Source organism: Hippocampus bargibanti, linkage group LG19 (genome assembly GCF_051943395.1).
Source record: "Hippocampus bargibanti isolate YZ-2025 linkage group LG19, ASM5194339v1, whole genome shotgun sequence".
NCBI classification, from domain to species: domain Eukaryota; kingdom Metazoa; phylum Chordata; class Actinopteri; order Syngnathiformes; family Syngnathidae; genus Hippocampus; species Hippocampus bargibanti.
The window spans coordinates 9,194,618-9,212,345 of NC_142752.1; the positions used below are offsets into that span (position 1 = coordinate 9,194,618).

Here is a 17,728-nt window from a genome sequence, read left to right on the forward strand (position 1 = left end):
GGCACCTTGCAGTTCAATATATTCTCCTCAATGTAAGCAACAATTTCTATGGCAAGCTAAAAAAAAAGCCCCTTATTCATCCCTGTGGGAAGTGCAACAGTATGGTGCAAAATCTCCACCAGGATTCAGCTGAAGCCACAAAAGATAAGAACACCTTGTCTATTTATTTTGGACACAGCGCAATTACCCATAAGAGGCAGAAGATCGTGACAAAGGCAGCAGTTACCGTATTTGTGACAATTTCAATGGAAAGCTAAGGAGTCACAATGACCAGTCACCAGATGGCGATAGTTTGCAAAGCACAGATAAACAAGCAGAAAAGGTTAGTTTGGATTTCTGGATGGCATAAAAGGGGATTTGCACAGCGCATGTGGCCTTTTCCCAGGTGAGTAAGCGCACAACAAACATTTTTCTAGTTGCGTTAAGTTCATACTCTCCCCTTATTATCTAATTAACAGATTCTTTCCGGGGAGTGTACCACGACGCTGCTACTGACTGTGAATGGTAATGCACTTTGGTCATATTTGGTCAGATACCAACAACTGGGGTTTACAGGAAAAAGTAACTGAAAAAGTGTTGGAATTGAATTTCCATGTCACTGAGTATGGTTGGAACTCGCGTTGCATGCAACCAATGCAAGGACGTGTACCATGACACTACAAGTGATTGGAACTTATTCTGCACTTTGGTCACATTTGATACCAACTATTGAGATTTCCCAGGAAAAAAGTAACTAAGAGTTTCAAGTTGTCCAACTCCACACTGCCCGCATCCAAAGCCAGCAAATGTTCAAAGACAGCATTAGTGATAATTAATTTTTGGGTGAGTATGTATCGTAAGTCATTTTACCCCCCACCCAAAGGTAAGGCTTTTTAGCCCAAAAAAGACCATGTATAGTAAGGATTTTTAGCCCAAAAAAACGGCCATTATAGTAAGGCTTTTTTAGCGCAAAAAAAGACCATGTATAGTAAGGCGCTTTTAGCCCAAATAACTACCATGTATAGTAAGGCGTTTTTAGCCCAAAAAATGACCATTATAGTAAGGCGTTTTTAGCCCAAAAAAACGACCATTTTATAGTAAGATGGTTTTAGACCAATAAACGACCATGGATCTTCAGGCTTTTTTAACCCAAAAACGACCATGTATAGTAAGGCGTTTATATCCCACAAAATGACCATGTATAATAAGCCATTTTAGCCCAAAAAAAGACCATGTATACTCAGGTGTTTTCGCCTAAAAAAACGACCATGTATAGTAAGGCTTTTTAGCCAAAAAACGACCATGTACAATAAGGCTTTTTTTGCCCAAAAAACGACCATGTATAGTCAGACTTTTTTTAGCCCAAAAACGACCATGTATATATAGTAAAGCGTTTTTAGCCCAAAAAAGACCATGTATAGTAAGGCGTTTTTAGTCCCAAACAAGACCATGTATAGGAAGGTGATTTTAGCCCAAAAAATGACCATGTATAGTCAGGCTTTTTTTAGCGCAAAAAAGACCATGTATACATGTATAGTAAGGCTTTTTACAAAAAAAAAACACCATCTATAGTAAGGCTTTTGAGCCCAAAAAATGACCATGTATAGTAAGCCGTTTTTAGCCCAAAAAAAGACCATGTACAGGAAGGTGATTTTAGCCCAAAAAACGACCATGTATAGTCAGTTTTTTTTAGCGCAAAAAATGACCATCTATAGTCTGGCTTTTTTCGCCCAAAAAAAGACCATGTATAGTCAGGCGTTTTTAGCCCCAAAAAACTACCATGTATAGTAAGGCGTTTTTAGCCCAAAAAAGTACTATGTATAGTAGGCGTTTTTAGCCCAAAAAAAACTACCATGTATAGTAAGGTGATTTTAGCCCAAAGAACGACCATGTATAGTCAGGCTTTTTTAGCGCAAAAAAAGACCATGTATAGTAAGGCTTTTTACACAAAAAACACCATCTATAGTAAGGCTTTTTTAGCGCAAAAAAGACCATGTATAGTAAGGCTTTTTAGCCCAAAAAATGACCATGTATAGGAAGGTGATTTTAGCCCAAAAACGACCATGTATAGTCAGGCTTTTTTAGCGCAAAAAAAGACCATGTATAGTAAGGCTTTTTACACACAAAAAACACCATCTATAGTAAGGCTTTTGAGTCCAAAAAATGACCATGTATACGAAGGCATTTTTAGCCCAAAAAACGACCATGTATACTAAGGCGTTTTTAGCCCAAAACAAGACCAAGTATAGTAACCCGTTTTTAGCCCAAAAAAATGACCCTGTATAGTAACCCGTTTTTAGCCAAAAAAATGACCCTGTATAATAAGCCGTTTTTAGCCAAAAAAAAGACCATGTATAGTGAGGCTTTTTAGCCAAAAAAAACGACCATGTATAGTAAGGCGTTTTCGCCCAAAAACACAAGCATTTTTAGTCAGGCTTTTTTAGCCCAAAAAAACGACTATGTATAGTAAGGCTTTTTAGCAAAAAAAACGACCATGTATAGTCAGGCGTTTTTAGCCCAACAAAAGACCATGTATAGTACGGCGTTTGTAGCCCAAAAAAAGACCTTGTATAGTTAGGCTTTTCCCTCCCAAAAAGACCATGTATAGTCAGGCTTTTTTCGCCCAAAAGAACGACCATGTATAGTCAGGTTTTTTACCCAAAAAAACTACCATGTATAGTAAGGCGTTTTTAGCCCAAAAAAGTACTATGTATAGTAGGCGTTTTTAGCCCAAAAAAACTACCATGTATAGTAAGGCGTTTTTAGTCCAAAAAACGACCATGTATAGTAAGGCTTTTTAGCCCAAAAAAATGATTTTTAGTAAGGTTTTTTTTTTTTTTTTTTTTTTTTTTTTTTTTTTTTTTTTTTTTTTTTTTTTCAAAAAATACGACTATTAATAGTAAGGCTTTTTAGCACAAAAAAGACCAACATGGCCCAAATCTCCGATGAGACCTCTTTGAAAAGATTTCATCGCACAATGGTGCCCTCCTAATACTTTATGGAGCTGCTGGCCAGATTCACCAGCCTAATTGGTAAGCCTGCTATTCACTTACTCCAGAGCTAGGGAAGTCATTGCCCATGATGAGTGGGTTCATTTGTCATGTTTTTTCTTAAATCAGGTGTTTTGATTTTGGGAACTGCACCATAGCTGAATGAGCCATTGTCTTCAAGCGCAAGGTGTAAATGAGCTCTCTCGATTTGTGAGGGGTCCTCGGGCCGGTGGGGGTAAAAAAAAGTCAGGCGACTACACAACGAGCCTCACTTGGATCAGGTGTTCCAAATGCAGTGCCAAATGACCACACCCCTAATCAGATTGGCTGCTGTTGCCTGGACAGAAAGCTCCGCCCCCGCACAACCTTTAACCTGGAAGTATTACGTTGCTGCTGCAATTGAAAGCAGGTATGATGGCGAATTGGCGCTCCCTCTATTTAACTGCTCATCTCAATGCAGACATTGAGGGCTTCTTGCTCAAAAATGATGGTGAGTCGAAGGCTGTGACAAGTCTGCACCTGTCAGGTAACCAAACAATTGGCTAATTGAAGATGCATGTGGCGCAACTGCCATTTGGTGGGTGTGTTTTGCAGGGCCTCGATGAGTGAGATGAAGAAAAGGACTGCTCCACAAATACAGAACTGAGTGGAACGCAGGTGAGTATAATTTGTCGAGCCAACTTCCTAACGTGGCCCAAATCTCTGATGAGACCTCTTTGAAAAGGTTTCATCGCACAATGGTGCCCTCCCTCATACTGCATGAAGCTGTTGGCCAGATGCACCAGCCTAATTGGTAAGCCTGCTGTTCACTTACTCCAGAGCTAGGGAAGTCATTGCCCGTGATGAGTGGGCTCATTTGTCATGTTTTTTTCTTAAATCAGGTGTTTCGTTTGGGGGACTGCAACGTGGCTGACTGAGCCATTGTCTTGAAGCGCACGGTGTCATCGTCTGGAACCCACGATGAGACTCACTGTAAGTACCAATTTCCGCCATTCCCAAATTTGTTGTCCAAATTTCGTTTTACGTAACACTGAAGACCAATATCTGATTGAGGCTGTCTTTTCTCTTTCCACAGGCGAGGAGGAACTTGAAGTGGCTGCATCTGCCGTGAGTATGTTTCGAACTCGGGTCGCCCAGGTACAAGTCTAGTGCTTGTACCATTACACCAAAGGGGAGGGAGTGTCGTCTTGTGCGGCACTCATATTTGACATCCTCGGCAAAACACTTAGTATATATTTTAAAGTGTTATAAGTTCCTCGCTTCGCCCTTTCATTCGTGGCTTTTCAACATCTGAGATCCTGAACGACGTTCAGGACTCTTCCAGCCGGCCTCCTTGGCTGCGGCCTTCCTTCCAGAACTGCCCCTTGGGGTGGGGCCCGACTGACTCTTGGCCATCTGAACCGACATTTATTCTCTCACCGGGTTGGGATTTGAACCCAGACTGCCTGCTCATAACGCAGGAGAGTGTACCTCTACACTACCGGTGACTGTGACTCTCTTTGTGTTTTCATGATATTTGATACCAACAACTCAGGTCGCCCAGGAAAAAGTAACTAAGTGTTTATGCTTCAATGTCCTCCATCTCAATGTCTGGGATTTGAACCCTATTTGTCTGCACTCAAAGCCAGCGATTGCACCACTAAGCTAGCAGTGACTTTGCATGGCCATGGTCTTTGGTCATATTTGATACCAACAACTGAGGTTTCCCAGGAAAAAGTAACTAAGTGCTGGAAGGTGTATTTTGACAATGTCGATTAGCGGGGTTTGAACCCACTTTGCCTGCATCCAATGGCAACAAGTGCACCACTGTGCTACCATGGTCTGTCAGCATACTTGAAACCAAAAACTGAGGTTCCCCAGGAAAAAATGGCTAAGTGTTTCAAGTCTAATTTTCACAATGTCATGAGTGGGGTTTGAACCCACTTTGCCTGCACCCAATCTCTGCAAGTACGCCACCACACTACCAACGGCCATGAATGGAGCTGGTCTTTGTTCATATTTGATACCAACAACTAAGATTTCTCTGGAAAAAAACTAAGTGTTTCACTGCGTATTTTCACAATATCAATACGCTGGGTTTGAACCCACTTTGCCTGCAACCAACGTCAGTGATTGCACCACTGCACCACCAATGACTGATGGTGGTTATGTTCCTTGGTCATATTTGATACCAACAACTGAGGTTTCTCAGGAAAAAGTAACTAACTAAAAAAGTAAAGTAAAGTCACTAACTTGTGTGTTCTACATACTTGGCAATAAAGATGATTCTGATTCTAAGTGTTTCAAGTCCAATTTTCACAATGGCAGTGCGTGGGGTTTGAAATCACTTTGCCTGCACCTTACGTTTATGAGTATACCACTACACTACCAGCTACTGTGAACGGTCAAGGTCCTTAATTGGTTCTACTTGATACCAACAATTAAGATTTACAGGGAAAACGTAATACAGTGTTTCAAGTTGTGTTTTCATCCAACAATGTGTGGGGTTTAATTCAACACCGTTTGCACCCAAAGCCAGCAAATGTACAACTGAGGGCCGACACAGATGCTGGATAGTAAGTCATTTTTAGCCCCTAAAAACCGACCATGTAGAGCCACAGTGGGAGACTTTGTTTCTGCAACGTGTAAATGAGCTCTCTCGATTTGTGAGGGGTCCTCGGGCGGTGGGGGTCAAAGAAAGTCAAGCGACTGCACAACGAGCCTCACTTGGATCAGGTGTTCCAAATGCAGTGCCAAATGACCACGCCCCTAATAAGATTGGCTGCTGTTGCCTGGACAGAAAGCTCCGCCCCCGCACAACCTTTAACCTGGAAGTATTACGTTGCTGCTGCAATTGAAAGCAGGTGTCATGGCGAATTGGCGCTCCCTCTATTTAACTGCTCATCTCAATGCAGACATTGAGGGCTTCTTGCTCAAAAATGATGGTGAGTCGAAGGCTGTGACAAGTCTGCACCTGTCAGGTAACCAAACAATTGGCTAATTGAAGATGCATGTGGCGCAACTGCCATTTGGTGGGTGTGTTTTGCAGGGCCTCGATGAGTGAGATGAAGAAAAGGACTGCTCCACAAATACAGAACTGAGTGGAACGCAGGTGAGTATAATTTGTCGAGCCAACTTCCTAACGTGGCCCAAATCTCTGATGAGACCTCTTTGAAAAGGTTTCATCGCACAATGGTGCCCTCCCTCATACTGCATGAAGCTGTTGGCCAGATGCACCAGCCTAATTGGTAAGCCTGCTGTTCACTTACTCCAGAGCTAGGGAAGTCATTGCCCGTGATGAGTGGGCTCATTTGTCATGTTTTTTTCTTAAATCAGGTGTTTCGTTTGGGGGACTGCAACGTGGCTGACTGAGCCATTGTCTTGAAGCGCACGGTGTCATCGTCTGGAACCCACGATGAGACTCACTGTAAGTACCAATTTCCGCCATTCCCAAATTTGTTGTCCAAATTTCGTTTTACGTAACACTGAAGACCAATATCTGATTGAGGCTGTCTTTTCTCTTTCCACAGGCGAGGAGGAACTTGAAGTGGCTGCATCTGCCGTGAGTATGTTTCGAACTCGGGTCGCCCAGGTACAAGTCTAGTGCTTGTACCATTACACCAAAGGGGAGGGAGTGTCGTCTTGTGCGGCACTCATATTTGACATCCTCGGCAAAACACTTAGTATATATTTTAAAGTGTTATAAGTTCCTCGCTTCGCCCTTTCATTCGTGGCTTTTCAACATCTGAGATCCTGAACGACGTTCAGGACTCTTCCAGCCGGCCTCCTTGGCTGCGGCCTTCCTTCCAGAACTGCCCCTTGGGGTGGGGCCCGACTGACTCTTGGCCATCTGAACCGACATTTATTCTCTCACCGGGTTGGGATTTGAACCCAGACTGCCTGCTCATAACGCAGGAGAGTGTACCTCTACACTACCGGTGACTGTGACTCTCTTTGTGTTTTCATGATATTTGATACCAACAACTCAGGTCGCCCAGGAAAAAGTAACTAAGTGTTTATGCTTCAATGTCCTCCATCTCAATGTCTGGGATTTGAACCCTATTTGTCTGCACTCAAAGCCAGCGATTGCACCACTAAGCTAGCAGTGACTTTGCATGGCCATGGTCTTTGGTCATATTTGATACCAACAACTGAGGTTTCCCAGGAAAAAGTAACTAAGTGCTGGAAGGTGTATTTTGACAATGTCGATTATCGGGGTTTGAACCCACTTTGCCTGCATCCAATGGCAACAAGTGCACCACTGTGCTACCATGGTCTGTCAGCATACTTGAAACCAAAAACTGAGGTTCCCCAGGAAAAAATGGCTAAGTGTTTCAAGTCTAATTTTCACAATGTCATGAGTGGGGTTTGAACCCACTTTGCCTGCACCCAATCTCTGCAAGTACGCCACCACACTACCAACGGCCATGAATGGAGCTGGTCTTTGTTCATATTTGATACCAACAACTAAGATTTCTCTGGAAAAAAACTAAGTGTTTCACTGCGTATTTTCACAATATCAATACGCTGGGTTTGAACCCACTTTGCCTGCAACCAACGTCAGTGATTGCACCACTGCACCACCAATGACTGAGGGTGGTTATGTTCCTTGGTCATATTTGATACCAACAACTGAGGTTTCTCAGGAAAAAGTAACTAACTAAAAAAGTAAAGTAAAGTCACTAACTTGTGTGTTCTACATACTTGGCAATAAAGATGATTCTGATTCTAAGTGTTTCAAGTCCAATTTTCACAATGGCAGTGCGTGGGGTTTGAAATCACTTTGCCTGCACCTTACGTTTATGAGTATACCACTACACTACCAGCTACTGTGAACGGTCAAGGTCCTTAATTGGTTCTACTTGATACCAACAATTAAGATTTACAGGGAAAACGTAATACAGTGTTTCAAGTTGTGTTTTCATCCAACAATGTGTGGGGTTTAATTCAACACCGTTTGCACCCAAAGCCAGCAAATGTACAACTGAGGCCCGACACAGATGCTGGATAGTAAGTCATTTTTAGCCCCTAAAAACCGACCATGTAGAGCCACAGTGGGAGACTTTGTTTCTGCAACGTGTAAATGAGCTCTCTCGATTTGTGAGGGGTCCTCGGGCGGTGGGGGTCAAAGAAAGTCAAGCGACTGCACAACGAGCCTCACTTGGATCAGGTGTTCCAAATGCAGTGCCAAATGACCACGCCCCTAATAAGATTGGCTGCTGTTGCCTGGACAGAAAGCTCCGCCCCCGCACAACCTTTAACCTGGAAGTATTACGTTGCTGCTGCAATTGAAAGCAGGTGTCATGGCGAATTGGCGCTCCCTCTATTTAACTGCTCATCTCAATGCAGACATTGAGGGCTTCTTGCTCAAAAATGATGGTGAGTCGAAGGCTGTGACAAGTCTGCACCTGTCAGGTAACCAAACAATTGGCTAATTGAAGATGCATGTGGCGCAACTGCCATTTGGTGGGTGTGTTTTGCAGGGCCTCGATGAGTGAGATGAAGAAAAGGACTGCTCCACAAATACAGAACTGAGTGGAACGCAGGTGAGTATAATTTGTCGAGCCAACTTCCTAACGTGGCCCAAATCTCTGATGAGACCTCTTTGAAAAGGTTTCATCGCACAATGGTGCCCTCCCTCATACTGCATGAAGCTGTTGGCCAGATGCACCAGCCTAATTGGTAAGCCTGCTGTTCACTTACTCCAGAGCTAGGGAAGTCATTGCCCGTGATGAGTGGGCTCATTTGTCATGTTTTTTTCTTAAATCAGGTGTTTCGTTTGGGGGACTGCAACGTGGCTGACTGAGCCATTGTCTTGAAGCGCACGGTGTCATCGTCTGGAACCCACGATGAGACTCACTGTAAGTACCAATTTCCGCCATTCCCAAATTTGTAGTCCAAATTTCGTTTTGCGTAACACTGAAGACCAATATCTGATTGAGGCTGTCTTTTCTCTTTTCACAGGCGAGGAGGAACTTGAAGCGGCTGCATCTGCCGTGAGTATGTTTCGAACTCGGGTCGCCCAGGTACAAGTCTAGTGCTTGTACCATTACACCAAAGGGGAGGGAGTGTCGTCTTGTGCGGCACTCATATTTGACATCCTCGGCAAAACACTTAGTATATATTTTAAAGTGTTATAAGTTCCTCGCTTCGCCCTTTCATTCGTGGCTTTTCAACATCTGAGATCCTGAACGACGTTCAGGACTCTTCCAGCCGGCCTCCTTGGCTGCGGCCTTCCTTCCAGAACTGCCCCTTGGGGTGGGGCCCGACTGACTCTTGGCCATCTGAACCGACATTTATTCTCTCACCGGGTTGGGATTTGAACCCAGACTGCCTGCTCATAACGCAGGAGAGTGTACCTCTACACTACCGGTGACTGTGACTCTCTTCGTGTTTTCATGATATTTGATACCAACAACTCAGGTCCCCCAGGAAAAAGTAACTAAGTGTTTATGCTTCAATGTCCTCCATCTCAATGTCTGGGATTTGAACCCTATCTGTCTGCACCCAAAGCCAGCGATTGCACCACTACGCTAGCAGTGACTTTGCATCGTTATGGTCTTTCGTCATATTTGATACGAACAACTGAGGTTTCTCAGGAAAAATTAACTAAGTGGTATAATTGAATTTATACAACATCAAAATATTTCCCTTTACCAAAATACTAAACAAATTATTATATGCACAAAAGATAATGTCAGGAAACTGAAATGTATAACTGGACAAAACAAATTATAAAAACAGCTTTACATCGTGCAAAGTATAAACATATTTAAAAGTTTAAGTCATACTTTCTGACTTAAACTCTTAAGATTTGCGTGTGAAATTCACAAAAGAAGAGTATTTGTGCGTTACTTCGCAGGATTACTATCATAAAATGTAACACGACAAATTAGGGAAGGACGGAAATTGTTATTTAACGCGATTCCAACAGTGGCCACAGGACGGCGACAATTTGCGCTTGAACACGACGATGCGGCCGGTCATGTTGCGGTCCGCTCAAACCAAACACCTGATTCAAGGGAAAAAATGACAACGAGGTCATTCATCATGACCAATGACTTCCCCCAACATCTTTTATCCGTTTTTCTTACCTGACTAGCGTCCACCATCTATAACCAGAGAAAAAAAACACTTGACTGCATGCAAATTAATCAATTTACTATTGACCTTGATGACATTTTTGGGGCAAACAAAGGAAAAAAAAAACAATCTTATAATTGTTCCGTTTTGTGGGGGGGGGTTCTAAATATGCCTACATGGTCAACAGTCAGACTGCCAACTGGCGGCTTTGGTTTTGTTGCAAATGTGTACATTGATATTTCGTCTTCAATTGGCACCAAATTGATATAAAGGCAACGCCAACTGTGCAATGTAAAAGTATTCTTGTCATTTCAAGTATGAAAAACTATTCTGTACATTCATAATCTGTGTATGAGCCCCGGGTTAAAAAAAAGTCCAGTAGTTGGTCCTTCTCGTATTTTTTGTAACAGTGCAACCTTTGACATTTGAACAAGTGATCAGCATCTCAATTTGAGTTCTATTTACACAAGGTTTCAATCTAAATGACAAAGAAAATAAGAAAACCACTTTATAAATGGTGCTGCAGTACTTCATTTTAGACTTGGTGGAGAAAAACCCACACACCATTGAGTTCTGAAAGAATGATTACTTTAAAAAAAAAGTCAGTGTTGTTTGGGGAAAGTGAGGGATAAGTTTTACTCCTCTTGCTCTTCCCAAGTGTCTCTTGGGTGAGTCAGCAGGCTCATACAGTAACCTGATTCTGCTTGGACGCTGCGTTTGCATATTCCTGGCTGACTGTGAACGTTTCGCGCTTTGGAAGGCCGTACAGATAGATGGACAGGCAAACCAGGGCGGCTCCAGACATGAACGTGGTCGCTGCGGAAGAAGCCACCCAAGCATCAAGTTAAGACGGCCTGCGCATGTATTGTACATCCCAACAGTTCTCGCAAAAATTGCAGCATATTTCAAATGGGTGGGAAATTACAACCTTTACATGGGGTGAACAGCAGAATATGATCAATCATTGTGTTCAAAAATGAACTTCAGATGCCTTTTGGTAATACAGTAAAGTCTCGTTATATCGATATCGGTTATATCGATAGTACCGCTTATTACGATACTATTTTCATTTCCCTTGCACATTTCTAGTCTTTTTATGTATAATTAGTACCGTTTAGTACGATACCCGGTTATTATGATAATCCGATTATTACGGTGCTCCTTTTCATCCCCCGCTGGCCATTTTTGTTGTTTATATCGATATATCCGTCGCGCCATTGGTCAACTTGGTCACGTGTCTTGTTACGTGAGCCGCCATCGGTCGCGCCATTGGTCGACTTGGTCACATGAGCCGCCATCGGTCGCGCTATTGGTCGACTTGGCCGTATGACTTTGTCACGTGACACGCCATCGGTCGCGCCATTGGTCAACTTGGTCACGTGTCTTGTTTACATGTCACGCCATCAGTCGCGCCATTGGTCGACTTGGTCAGGTGACTTGGTTACGTGCCCAGCACCCGTGTAGCAGAGCTATTTTCATTTTCAGACGCTAGCTCGTGTGTAGCAGACGAGATTGAAGTGTTTGTGTTAAAAGGTAAAAATGGGAAGCAGAAGAAGATTGATGACTTTTTTAAATTGTATACATAATACAGTAAGATGTAAGCGTTGCAGTTTCCCTGTTGTGTTATGTACATGCCCACTGTACTGTATATGAATGCAATCGTTTTTTGCAACAATGTTTCTTGTTTTGTCTGCTGAAGCGCGATGATTTTGAAAATTATTAACATTCCATACTGTGTATTAAAGGACAGCCGATGTCACTTTTTATTCAAATGCAAATAAAAATGACTTCACACCAAGACGTCTTGCATTGCTTGTGAATCCAAACAATGGCTTCAGATTCGGATAATATGCTTTCTTGTTACACATCCAGTTATGAATATGTTTCAAATACACTGTAGTTCTGAAGATTAAAGCATACATGTTTACAATTATTAAAGAATTATATGTGCCATTTTGAAGCAACATTGGGGGAACATCTCTGACCCAAAAAAAAGGGAGCTAATGGCCAGCTCCGTTTCTTATATGGCGCTTGGCTGCCCTCTTTTGGCGGCTTTTGTTTAATGCAGTTCAGCGCAGGATCGGATATATCGATAGTCCCGGTTATATCGATATTTTTTCGGACTCCCTTGAATATCGATATAACGAGACTTTACTGTAATATGGAATGGGTTCATTCTCATATTGTTCAAAATTCCTGATGGAAAAGCTTACATTCATTGTCCGAGGCGAGCGAGAGAAATTTGAGACTATAGGATACCTGGAAAAAATGATGTCAACCTAAGAGCTTGTAAAGATAGTTAACTTACCCCAATCCACTCAAGTTGGTTTAATTTTGTTTATTGTTTTTTTTTATGTTAATGCATTCACTATTTTTCTTCTTATATGGCACAGTGAACATGACATTGCATATGCGAAAGTGCAAGAATTGTAAAACATTTTCTCGAGATGGCTATTTTATGTATGTTCTGTTTTGATGTACGGAACAGATGATGTTCAATGTACTTAAACGTGTGACCATGTTTTCCCTTTTTTTCACTGTTTAGAAAAAATCAATAAAAATTTTAAGAAAAAAAACCTGATGTTATACACGGTCGATTTTTCGTGGTTAGAAATGCCTTATGGTGTTTTTATCTATCTATCCATCAACCATCGATCTATCATCGATCTATCATCCATCTATCAATCAATCTATCCATCTATCTTCCATCTATCTATCATCCATCCATCTATCTATCATCCATCCATCTATCATCCATCCATCAATCAACCATCGATCAATCATCCATCTCTCAACCATTTATCATCTATCATCTATCAACCATCTATCATCTATTGACCATCTATCATCTATCAATCATCCATCATCCATATATCATCTATCATCCATCATCTATCTATCATCCATCATCTATCAATCATCCATCATCTATCAATCATCCATCATCTATCATCCATCCATCATCTATCTATCAGCCATCATCCATCATCAATCAATCATCCATCCATCCATCCATCCATCCATCATCCATCAATCATCAATCAATCATCCATCTATCCTCTATCCATCCATCCATCTATGTATCTATGTCAGAATCAGAATCTGAATATTCTTTATTGCCAAGTATGTCGAACACACAAGGAATTTGTTTCCGGTAGAACACGCTGCACTAGTATCATCATCAAAAATTGCAAAGAGGCACTATACAGTTCTATTTGGGTTACTATTTATATGTTTATGTTTATGTTATATTATTTTCGGGGTCAAAATGCCTGGCACAAAAAAAAAACACAAGGTCGCTTTTTAGGGGGCTAAACACGGTTTAAAGATAAAGACTAGTGCAATAGAAATATTGTCATTTCCAAAACAACAAACAAATGCTTTCATGAAGCTTCATTGTCTAAAGTTGCCAAATTGAACCTGTCTTACCTTTATTTTTGGAATTCAACATTTTGTTTTGACATTCTTCTTGCATTGAAAGGGATGAGTGTACAACCCTAAAAATAGTTTCTCTCTGACTCATGTGCATTTTCCACACCTGAATGGCTTGGCAACAATAGATAGCAGCAATACTGAAGAGCCAAGAAGATTAACTTACATATGCGCAGTCCAAACAAGACGACGGATGCCACCGTGGAGAGGACGATAGCGGCGGCCGCCGAGAAGCCCTTCATGATATTGTCTGTGTACTTGACCACCACAGATGTATACAGGCCTCCCACACTTGCCAGGACTGAAAGTGAGAAAACATCAAGAGCGGCCCAGAATGCTCGCCGGCCGGTGTTGTTATTCTACTCACATACAACAAAGCACACCCAAGGTGTATAGCCAAAGAAGAAGCCGTTTTCCAAAACTTTCTTTCCGTCTGTCACCATCACGCCCATGAAGGTGATGGCGATGCCAGACAAGTACATTTGGATATTTCGTACCCACAGGGACGTGTCAGAGCTCTTGAGCACTTTTTCGAAGTACACACCTGAAGCACAGTAAATGCACTTACAAACATCATAGTAAACAAGATAGTGAGAAAGAGGATGATGGGCTACCTGCAAAGCCAGAGCAAAACACAGCGATAACAATGGCCATGAACCCAACAATAGGGTTTTGCTCAATCTGAAAAAAAAAACAAGTAGTGAAGATGACACACGCCATGTATGGAATCACTTCCTATCCATAAAATAAATACTTTTTTTCCGCCCTATGACTTTAGGTCATGCTTGATATCAATGTTTCCTAAACCAATATTGAAGGAGGATGAATAATTTGTCAAATACAAAGAGATGTTGCAATGTACTGCAATGCAATTTCCAAATTGAGTTTTTTTTTAATCAGAATCAGAAATCCTTTAATAGTCCCACAATAGGGAAATGTTCAAACTACAGCAGAAAAAATGAAAAGAGTGGTGTGAAAAGATAAAAACAAAGTATTCTATGTATAATAGAAGTGTCAGAAGACTAAAATGTATAACTGCGCAAAAATGTTTCATAAAAATTATTCTACATAGTGCAAGTATAAAAATACAGTGTAATGTAGTAGTGTCAGTATTAACTATCCTAGATGTGAATCAACAATTTCAAAGGCAGTCATAGATTGGTTTATCCGAATCAGAAAACCTTTAATCGTCCCACAATGGGGAAATTTGCAGTCCACAACAGCAATGTGAAAGGGGATAGGGTTGGGAGGGGGTGAAAGGATAGAAAAACAAGATATTCTAAGCATAGTAAAAATGTGGTTGAAGAGTTACTTGGACTTTGGCGCTGTCCACTGGCTTCCACTGCACAAGGCTGACCCCCACGCAGAGCATGAAGATGGAGAACCATTGTCTTTTGCTGAGGGACCTGCTCAGCATGACCACCATGCACACCGCCGTGCACGGGATTTTCAGTTGATAAGTCACCTGCAGCAGAGAAACTCAATGTCAACTGATAGGAGGGGCCGTCACAATAGTAAGATTTTGACAAAGAACAGTTCGTTCAAATAAATTATGTCCTACTAACCGGCTGAGTTTACCTGATAAACTGCAGCATCGAGGTTGCTTAAGGCCAGGAATGCCATGTTGTTCTGGATTGCGTACACCACGGAGGGCACACTAAGCTTCAGCAGCCCGCTGGGGTTGCAGAGCACATGCTCCTTGATGACATCCAGAAGCTTTCTTGGACTTCCGGATTCTCTGAGGACACGTCGAGTAGTTGGAAAATGTAAGTCACCAAATCTACATGCAAATCTCAATTTGTCTTTGTGGACAAGTTCCAGGAAGCAGCTTGAGGACGACCGGTTTCGAATACTGTACATGCTTATAATAATAACAATAACAATAATGATGATAATACTGATGGTGATAATAATAATAATAATAATATTTCATTTATAAGCACCTCTGCGGGTGAGCAGCGGCAGACACGCGCCAGCGTTCACTCAACCCGGAAGTAACAAAGTAAAAAAAACAAAACTAAACAACATATAATATGACAACACAAAGATACAGTCATTCATTCTTCAGCACTTTAAGTACCCTCTTTTTGACATGAAGCAGTTCGATATATGAACCATACCTTGCCAGCATCCCCGTGCTCAGTATTAATTTGATGACCTCGGCGAGGCACACGGCGGTGGGGGAGAAATACATGTCACCGGACGAGATGGTCCTCGTGTACCGTAAAGCTACCGTGTATGTGGCCGCCACCAGAGTCATCACGGTTAGGCAGTACAGCTTGAACACCGGACTCACATTCTCTGATGGACAGTGCAGATAACAAGTCGTTATTGCGCTCACTGATGAATAAACGTGTGAATCATGTGAAACTAGCGTATTTAGAATAGTAATTTCCGGGTTTTTTTTTTGTGGGGAACATAAAGTTATCGCGAGTTAGCATTAGCCGACGAGCTAAATAAAAACAAGGTAGAGAGCCTCACCGACACCCATTGTTGCTGATCTGTGTGTCCGTCCGTGTGAGCAGATTAAATCATTTTTTCTTGCCGTGGAGAAAGCAAACACGCCAAGGGAGAGCACAAGATTGTTTGCGTTGCTTGCCTGGCCAGTAGCGACAGGGTGTCTGCACCTCCTACATGTCACCTCCCCAAAGCAGTACACTGTACTAGTATCGGATCCTATTGTGGTCAAAAGTGGTGGACATTAAAAAAAAGACAATGAAATACACACGGGTGAAAATGCGAAAAATATTTAACAACGTCATCACATAAAAATATTTGAAATGTTGTTTCCTTTAAATAATTCAACATTGCCAGTCGGAATTTTGTGCATGGTTGTTTTTGTCCCATAATACGTAATACGCATTCTACGAATAAAATAGGAGATGGACGATCGTCTTACTGCGGTCAAGCCAGCCTCCACTCGCAAAATTGAAGTCAAGTGAGCCGCCACAACGATTGACAATAGTGTTGATTACGGTAGTCTGCAGCGAGCGTGTGACGAGCGAGCGGCGCGGATCACCTTCAAAATAAAAGTGACTCAACGATTTCATGGCTGTACTGCAGGGGTGCTCACACTTTTCCAGCATACGAGCTACTTATACAAACAACCAAGTCAAAATGATCTACCCACTACAAAAATGCAAAACATAATTATTTTCAAATGTATTAATGATTCTTTGTATGTACAATGTATGTTGATGTACCTTGCATAACTGAATAAGCAAATATTGCACAACACACATAATAACTACATATACATAATAAATAACTAATTTAAAGCAGATTCTTTACTTGCAGACAATGTATTGTAAGTGTTCAAATACCTGATACTACAATACACTGTCTGTAAGTAAAGAATCTGCTTTAAATTAGATATCAAGTAGACGGGATGAACTTAATACAACGAATAATAAATAACTATTGACATCTTTTGTAATTACCTGAGTTTACTTTGATGACTTGCACTGAATTGAATCAGCCAGGTTTGCATAGTCCGGACAGTAGCTGTTGACAGCCAGCCTCAAGCACATTTCCAAATGTTCATCAGTCATGATGGAATGGTATTTGGATTTAATGATCTTCATGTAGGAAAAGGCTGACTCACATAAATAAGTGGAGCCGAATAATGCAGTCAAGGAGGTAGCACATTTCCTCATGTTGAGCATTTTAGCGTATAACGCTTGTTGGTGGATTATGCAATGGTATTTCAAGAAGTCTGGGAACGCATCATGCCTGCACTTGGCAATACGCATTTTGAAAAAGACATCGTGAAGAAAAAGTCCACCTCCCATTCCGTATGAAAGTATGTAAGAATATTTTTGCCTTCTTGGTCCAGCTTTCTCACTCATTTTGATCACCATATGTTTTAGCAAGGTCTTAAAATCTGAGGTAATTCGCTGACTAGCTTGTAAATTTTGCTGCGCTTAGCCCTATTGTTTACGCATGCGTTGTCATCTGAATGGTTGCCCTGTATGTCAATCAAGTGACGAGACGTTTGATAGGCTGACACGTTTTTTTTTTTTTTACTGTCACGCTGCGATCGACCAGTACTACCTCCGCGATCGACCAGTAGATCGCGATCGATGTAATGAGCACCCCTGCTGTACTCTATTTATTAGTTTTAAATCTAGATTTAAAGGGGTATTTACACGTTACTTGTATGTTTTGCACATTTACTTACCCAACCCACAAGCTGTCACCTCACCACTGGAGGTGTTTCCATGCTCTGTGCCCTCCCATGGCAAGAAGGGCCAAGGTGAGGCACC

The 17,728-nt window shown here is 41.7% G+C and overlaps 1 protein-coding gene and 1 long non-coding RNA gene across 10 annotated transcripts; one reads left to right on the forward strand and one right to left on the reverse strand.

The window, feature by feature from the left end:
* Window positions 1-2,945: 2,945 nt before the first annotated feature.
* Window positions 2,946-12,709, forward strand: LOC148883925 (uncharacterized). 9 transcript variants are annotated; one of them, XR_016118446.1, is made up of 12 exons: window positions 2,946-3,626; window positions 3,694-3,762; window positions 3,851-3,941; window positions 4,045-4,076; window positions 5,998-6,060; window positions 6,128-6,196; window positions 6,285-6,375; window positions 6,479-8,494; window positions 8,562-8,630; window positions 8,719-8,809; window positions 8,913-9,320; window positions 10,792-12,709. It is a non-coding gene; the product is annotated as an uncharacterized LOC148883925 (long non-coding RNA). The 9 variants fall into 9 exon arrangements; XR_016118448.1 differs by having other exon boundaries at window positions 4,045-6,060; window positions 6,479-8,363; window positions 8,432-8,494; window positions 10,792-12,708; XR_016118450.1 differs by having other exon boundaries at window positions 4,045-6,060; window positions 6,479-8,327; window positions 8,432-8,494; window positions 10,792-12,708.
* slc35a1 (solute carrier family 35 member A1) lies at window positions 10,089-16,493 on the reverse strand. Its single transcript, XM_089021909.1, has 9 exons — window positions 16,363-16,493; window positions 15,945-16,139; window positions 15,584-15,764; window positions 15,042-15,201; window positions 14,776-14,928; window positions 14,078-14,144; window positions 13,831-14,007; window positions 13,630-13,764; window positions 10,089-10,847 (listed from the first exon to the last, which is right to left on the reverse strand). Exons 2-9 carry the CDS (start codon window positions 15,952-15,954, stop codon window positions 10,714-10,716), a joined length of 1,017 nt encoding a protein of 338 aa, XP_088878035.1. The 5' UTR covers window positions 15,955-16,139; window positions 16,363-16,493; the 3' UTR covers window positions 10,089-10,713.
* Between the last annotated feature and the right edge of the window lie 1,235 nt (window positions 16,494-17,728).